Below are 7,819 nucleotides of genomic sequence, written 5' to 3' on the forward strand. Positions count from 1 at the left end.
ACTGTGATGCTACCAGGAAGACAATGCGGTTTTTCACTAGTCCTATATCCTTTATCAGTTTCGTAGAAACTCATCTCCTCAACATCTCTTCAGAAATTTCAAACATGCAGCATCATTCCATAACAGAAGTACGAGTTCTTATACGTCAAGCATCTTGGCCGAATCAAAGTGTAACTCTAAATAACCCTTTATATCAAAAATACTTCTGGAATATTCCGTCCAAAAGATTGATTCTAATACTTCTCCTGTCTTCATTATTGCAGCTCCTTTATTGAAACACCTAGACTGTCTTCCTCTTGGGCAACAGCGCGCAGTTAACAATGTTTCAGCTTTTCCATCCCGAATTGTTTTGCTTCTATTCTCTGCCATTTCGGTATGATGTTACTTTTCTTCTTGGTAACACTTTGTAGTGACAGTTCCCTGTTATTCTTCCAACTTTCCAGGACCAAATAAGAAATGTGCTAAGAGTGAGATTTTGCAAACTGTAGTTGAGTTCTGTGAGAGAAAATGTTTCCTTCCATTCATGGTCCGAAACTGACGCTGCTGACTTCACCATAAACAGGTCTTTGGCTACAGCATGCGAGCGAAACACAAAGCCTGGAACACAGGTAAGCTCCTCTAATATATAGTTCTTAGGCAAACTGCAACTGCCCAGTAGCCCTGAAGCAAAACAATTCGGGATGGAAAAGCTGAAACATTGTTAACCGCGCGCTGTTGCCCAAGAGGAAGACAGCCTAGGTGTTTCAATAAAGGAGCTGCAATAATGAAGACAGGAGAAGTATTAGAATCAATCTTTTGGACGGAATGTTCCAGAAGTATTTTTGATATAAAGGGTTATTTAGAGTTACACTTTGATTCGGCCAAGATACTTGACGTATAAGAACTTGTACTTCTGTTATGGAATGATGCTGCGTGTTTGAAATTTCTGAAGAGATGTTGAGGAGATGAGTTTCTACGAAACTGATAAAGGATATAGGACTAGTGAAAAACCGCATTGTCTAGCAGACTTCACTGGATTTGTGTCTGATGTGGAGATAAGCTAAGGGCTCTGTCATATTGTATAGTGACTAGCCCTCGTCGACATTATGGTGGCATAGTGGCACAGGATGAACACCATGTGAGGGTACTGGAGTGTAGTATCTGTACGTGGTTGTTCTTTGGAGGGCGACAATGCCCAGTGGCGCAGAGAGTCGCAGGCAGAGGCAGTTGTTGAGAGGCTGTGGAAGGTGTAGGCTGCGTGAGCCAAAGGCGGTTGCGTAGCGAAGGATTTATCTCTATGTTTAATAGTAGTGGCACACAGTTTAAATAATAGTGTGTTTATGTTTGTGCAGTGTGATAAAGGAAATAAATTAAATTTTACCAGTTCTTAATGCGTCTCCATCAGTTAGTACCACACCATTGCATTTAACAATAAGCGAAGTCTCGATATACACGGTCAATTACAATAAGAGGATTGTAACATGGAAAAAAATGGAAATGAAGTCCCAAGCTTCTTTACAGAGCGTAGGGGAACGATGCGGGAGACCCGCACCGCCTTACGTAATAATCATTAATTAACCCACATAATATCCAAAGGAGAAGGGAGCTTATAACCACATACATCGGCACCTGAGTAAGCGCCTGGAAATGACACTTCATCGAACAGTGAAAACTATAAGATTGAAGTCGATCTCGAATACACTGCAGAAACATAATGAGTTTTACGCGACTGAACATAGAAAGAAAAAGGCACTGAAATAGAAAAATAGGATCAAAGGCAAGGAAAAGAACATCGCACCACGAAGGAGTAATGGAACAGAAATCATTAGGTATGATGTTCATGTACAGACAAACAAATGATAAAAAGCTTCACAAACTGACGAAGTCAATGACATTTGGTCCACTTCTGGCTCTTATCCAAGCAGTTATTCGGCTTGGAATGGATTGATAGAGTTATTTGACGTCCTCCTGATGAATATCGTGCAAATTCTACACAACTGGCACGTTAGGTCATGGACGTCCAGAGGTGGCTCGAGAGCCCTGCCCGTAATGCTCCAACCACCCTCAATTGGGGAGACATCTGGCGAACTTGTTGGCCAACGTAGGGTGTCGCGAACGCAGAAGAAACTCTCGCCTTGTGTGGGTAGGCATTATCATACTGAAATGAAAGCCCAGGATGGTTTGCCATGAAGGGCAACAAGAGACGGCACTGAATATCATCGACGTACCACTGTGCTGTAAGGGTGCTGCCGATACCAACCAAAGAGGTCCTGCTACGAAACGAAGTGGCAACCCAGACCACTACTCTCCGTTGTCAGGTCATGTGGCAGGCCACAGTCAGGGTGGCATTTACGACGTGATTATAGCCGCTCGACTGAAATTAACAGACTTTCAACGTGGAACGATAGCTGGAGCTAGAAGCATCATACATTCCATTTCTGAAATCGTTAACGAAATCACCGTTCTGAGATCCACAGTGTCAAGACCGTGGCGAAAATGAGCGTGCCGAGAATATCAAAATCAGCCACTACCCCTCACCATCTCAGTACAGACAACTCAATGGCCGATGGCCTTCACTCAGAGACTAAGAGCAGCGTGATGTGGATAGAGGTGTCAGTGCCAACAGACAAGCAACACCGGTAATAACCGCAGAAATCATTGTGGGACGTACGAGAAACGTGTACGTTAGGGCAGTGCGGTGACATTTGGATGCGGCAGCACATGACCGATGCGACTGCAAGAGCGCGACCATATCGGTTGGGCCCTAGACGACTGGAAAAACATGGCCTGGTCGGATGAGTCCCGAATCAGTTGGTAACAGCTGATGGTTGGTACCGACTGTCGCACAGACTTCAAGAAGCCATGGAAACAAGTTGTCAAAAAGGCAGTGTGCGAGTTTGTGATCGCTAAATAACGGTGAGGGATGTGTTTGCATGCAATGGACTGAGTCCTCTGGTGTAATTGAACCTATCATTGAATGAAAATATGTTCTGATACTTGGAGACCATTTTCAGCCACTCATTGACTTCATGTTCCCAAACAGCGATGTATGTTCGCAACTGGTTAGAAGAACATTCTGGGAAATTCCAGAGAGATCGCCCGACATGAATCGCACAAACATTTATGAGACATAATCTATATCTCAGTTTCTACACAAAATCCTACTCCGTCAACACTTTAGCAATTATAGATGGCTGCAGATTCAGCTTAGTACAGTATTTGTGAGGGGATTTCCAACGACGTGGTATCCAAAAATATTTCGTTAACGATTTCAGAAATGGAATGTATGATGCTTCTAGCTCCAGCTATCGTTCCACGTTGAAAGTCTGTTAATTCCAGTCGAGCGGCTATAATCACGTCGTAAATGCCACCCTGACTGTGGCCTGCCACATGACCTGACAACGGAGAGTAGTGGTCTGGGTTGCCACTTCGTTTCGTAGCAGGACCTCTTTGGTTGGTATCGGCAGCACCCTTACAGCACAGTGGTACGTCGATGATATTCAGTGCCGTCTCTTGTTGCCCTTCATGGCAAACCATCCTGGGCTTTCATTTCAGTATGATAATGCCTACCCGCACAAGACGAGAGTTTCTTCTGCGTTCGCGACACCCTACGTTGGCCAACAAGTTCGCCTTTTGCTCCCAGCAAACTCCTGCTGACGAAGGAATTTGTGATCACCTTCGAAAGTTCGAGTTTCACTTCGGTTTCACATGGTCCATACACCGACAAGACTTTATACAGGGATGTTACCTTCTTAAATTTCCATGTTGTAATCACGGCACATAGGCTACATATTCCTCTGTAAACAATTCACACTTTTCCTTCTATCGGTTCCGCAAGAAATCGTAATTGTGATCTTGAAAACCATTATCTTCGTTTTCCCTGTAGCACACGTTCCTGTTTATTTATGTACTGTGTGTGTATATACACCTTACAGTGAAAATTACAAAAGCGACAGTAGATCTACTATAAATGCATGCCAAAGACTTACCAGTTGTCACTGTTTGCAGCACAAAATACGGACTGTACGAGGTGGATTTCGACAGCCCTAACAGAACCAGGACGCCGAAGGAGTCTGTATCTCTCATATCGCAGATCTACGGGAGCAGGGAAGTGCCTGAGGAATACTTCCGCTATATTGTTCTCTGAGTTTGTTACTACGACTTGCGTTGTTCTCTGCTATATACTGTATTTCTGTAATGAATAAATAAAGCAATTCGGCTCAGTCTCTTAATCAATGAAGTTATTTTCTTGAGTGTTAATGAATGCATTATGCAAAAGCACTACGGTTTGTTATTCAGGTTTTCATATGCTTCAGATTTTCATAGCAAACATCAACAAGAAATACATGTCACATCATCCACGACAGCATATCGATATTTAAAGACGAGACTCTGCAGCATATATGTTACAGAGCCGACAGTGCTTTTAATTCCAGTATCCTTATCTTGTAGGTGATTCTTGCATCTATTCTAAATCACTTCTATGGAAATTGGATATGGCCCATTTCATTTGGCATGGACCTGCTTTTAATTATTTCGTCATCGAAATTCACAAGCAGTGCCCCGTCCTGTAATTACAAGAAAATAGCAAAGATGAGCAAAGAAAAAAGAAGCGACATGGCAAGGAGAGACTACTTGGCAACTAACAAGTTAAGGTAAGCTGCTCATGCAAGCTAAGGCTGCTTCGAACGCCACAGTGTCGTGTACCGAGAGGGAGAGTGCAGGACACGTAGCTACAGTAACAGGGGTCTTATGTCAGTAGACTATTGTCTGAGTGGAAGATAATGAGGGCTGCCTGTAGACCTCCAACTAATGCTGGCCTGCAAGCTGTAAGTGCTACAGAGCACGGAACTCGGTGAGGATGATTAAGTAATTGGGTAGAAATCTTTAGAAGTCTCCTCTGCCGTACAACTTCAGATGGCTTCTCTGGCACTAATTATCAACGAAACTGCCCATTATTGTCCCCTCTGCAGCTCTAGAAGACATCTCGGTAGCAAAGACTGGCACATAGGTAGTGGAAAATAACAAAGTCCAGCTACCGTCGGACTGCGACATGCAGACGGCGTCCACTGGTGTCTGTGCTGCCCTACTCTCCCTTGGGTACTGAGGAACCCCCACTCATATGCCTCGTGTGCCTGTTTCCCGATCCACAGGTACGCACACAGTGCTCTACCATTAACGTATCTACACTCCTGGAAATGGAAAAAAGAACACATTGACACCGGTGTGTCAGACCCACCATACTTGCTCCGGACACTGCGAGAGGGCTGTACAAGCAATGATCACACGCACGGCACAGCGGACACACCAGGAACCGCGGTGTTGGCCGTCGAATGGCGCTAGCTGCGCAGCATTTGTGCACCGCCGCCGTCAGTGTCAGCCAGTTTGCCGTGGCATACGGAGCTCCATCGCAGTCTTTTAACACTGGTAGCATGCCGCGACAGCGTGGACGTGAACCGTATGTGCAGTTGACGGACTTTGAGCGAGGGCGTATAGTGGGCATGCGGGAGGCCGGGTGGACGTACCGCCGAATTGCTCAACACGTGGGGCGTGAGGTCTCCACAGTACATCGATGTTGTCGCCAGTGGTCGGCGGAAGGTGCACGTGCCCGTCGACCTGGGACCGGACCGCAGCGACGCGCGGATGCACACCAAGACCGTAGGATCCTACGCAGTGCCGTAGGGGACCGCACCGCCACTTCCCAGCAAATTAGGGACACTGTTGCTCCTGGGGTATCGGCGAGGACCATTTGCAACCGTCTCCATGAAGCTGGGCTATGGTCCCCCACACCGTTAGGCCGTCTTCCGCTCACGCCCCAACATCGTGCAGCCCGCCTCCAGTGGTGTCGCGACAGGCGTGAATGGAGGGACGAATGGAGACGTGTCGTCTTCAGCGATGAGAGTCGCTTCTGCCTTGGTGCCAGTGATGGTCGTATGCGTGTTTGGCGCCGTGCAGGTGAGCGCCACAATCAGGACTGCATACGACCTAGGCACACAAGGCCAACACCCGGCATCATGGTGTGGGGAGCGATCTCCTACACTGGCCGTACACCACTGGTGATCGTCGAGGGGACACTGAATAGTGCACGGTACATCCAAACCGTCATCGAACCCATCGTTCTACCATTCCTAGACCGGCAAGGGAACTTGCTGTTCCAACAGGACAATGCACGTCCGCATGTATCCCGTGCCACCCAAAGTGCTCTAGAAGGTGTAAGTCAACTACCCTGGCCAGCAAGATCTCCGGATCTGTCCCCCATTGAGCATGTTTGGGACTGGATGAAGCGTCGTCTCACGCGGTCTGCACGTCCAGCACGAACGCTGGTCCAACTGAGGCACCAGGTGGAAATGGCATGGCAAGCCGTTCCACAGGACTACATCCAGCATCTCTACGATCGTCTCCATGGGAGAATAGCAGCCTGCATTGCTGCGAAAGGTGGATATACACTGTACTAGTGCCGACATTGTGCATGCTCTGTTGCCTGTGTCTATGTGCCTGTGGTTCTGTCAGTGTGATCATGTGATGTATCTGACCCCAGGAATGTGTCAATAAAGTTTCCCCTTCCTGGGACAATGAATTCACGGTGTTCTTATTTCAATTTCCAGGAGTGTAGTTACGTCTTGCAGCTCTGTCCTGCTGCCCCGGTTGGCCTTTGCCTAGTAACGCATTCAAGAGTCGACTCCCCCCTGTTTCTCGCCAGGTGCCGCGAGTCCATTTTGCGTTGCTATCTCGTTCAAACCCTGTGACAATGTTTCGGGGCTCCCTTGGCCGGTCACAGAGGAACAATTCCTGACCTTTTCATTAAATTCTATGGTGCACGGAAGTGCGGTCCGCAACAACAGTCTACCAGTTTTCTCCTCCAACGTCCTCTGGAAGGACCAACAATTTAATGTAGCTTTTCCATGTCTGTGGATTATTGCTTCTTCATATAATCACACCGGAAGTCTTATGATTCAAAATGGTTCAAATGGCTCTGAGCACTATGGGACTTAACTTCTGAGGTCATCAGTCCCCTAGAACTTAGAACTACTTAAACCTAAGGACGTGACACACATCTGTGCCCGAGACAGGATTCGAACCTGCGACTGTAGCGGATCCAGACTGTAGCGCCTAGAACCGCTTGGCCATTCCGGCCGGCCAGTCTTATGGTCAACTAGGGCCGAAATACAAAACATTTAGGGTGACTTTAAACGTACTGCAGAAAAGAAAACATTCCTTTAACGGGATCAGAGCAAGGTATCAGGCGTTTTCCGGAGTAGCACAGCTCGGCGACGGAGCTACTGCCGTAAGGAGGCGGTCAGTCTCGTAAAGCCTTTTGTGCTGAAAAGCGTTGTTACTGGCTAAATTATTCCTGCGTATATGTATGAAATTGTAACTAAAACTAGACAAGCTTTAAATCTTATTCACCTGAGTCTCGATGGACGTCATTCATTTGTGATATTTACCACTTAAAGCAGTAAAGCTGTAACCTGTAAAGTCAACTACATTGGAAATAGTGCAGTGTCACTATTTATTTTGATAATAAGCTGCACGAAAGCCAACGGCTGTTGTCGTTGTTCAGACAGCTTGTGAACACATGAAGGTGGTTTCGGAGGTGATGCATTCAGCGCCATAGCTACCAGTTGCTGCAATCAACACACACCAGACGCCCTTGTAGGAGAGTACCAAGCTGGCAAATGGAGAAGACGAACCGCAAGATGCAAGAGCATACAACCATCGCACTAAACTCGGAAACTGTCGTACTGACTGACATTAAAAAACGGGGCTGTTATGCCGTGGTCGGTAGCGAGCCAGTGGGTGTGTTGGACCTTCCATCGAGCTACGGACCCCCTTGAAGATG

General features: G+C 46.8%; 1 protein-coding gene across 1 annotated transcript in view; it reads left to right on the forward strand.

The window, feature by feature from the left end:
- Nucleotides 1-4,126, forward strand: part of LOC124805441 (myrosinase 1-like) — a 36,302-nt gene extending 32,176 nt beyond the window's left edge. Inside the window, exon 11 of the mRNA XM_047266003.1 lies at nucleotides 3,988-4,126. Coding sequence (XP_047121959.1) covers nucleotides 3,988-4,126 — 139 coding nt within the window. The remainder of the gene's footprint in view (nucleotides 1-3,987) is intronic.
- The last annotated feature ends 3,693 nt before the right edge of the window (nucleotides 4,127-7,819 follow it).

Source organism: Schistocerca piceifrons, chromosome 7 (assembly GCF_021461385.2).
Source record: "Schistocerca piceifrons isolate TAMUIC-IGC-003096 chromosome 7, iqSchPice1.1, whole genome shotgun sequence".
Taxonomy (NCBI): domain Eukaryota; kingdom Metazoa; phylum Arthropoda; class Insecta; order Orthoptera; family Acrididae; genus Schistocerca; species Schistocerca piceifrons.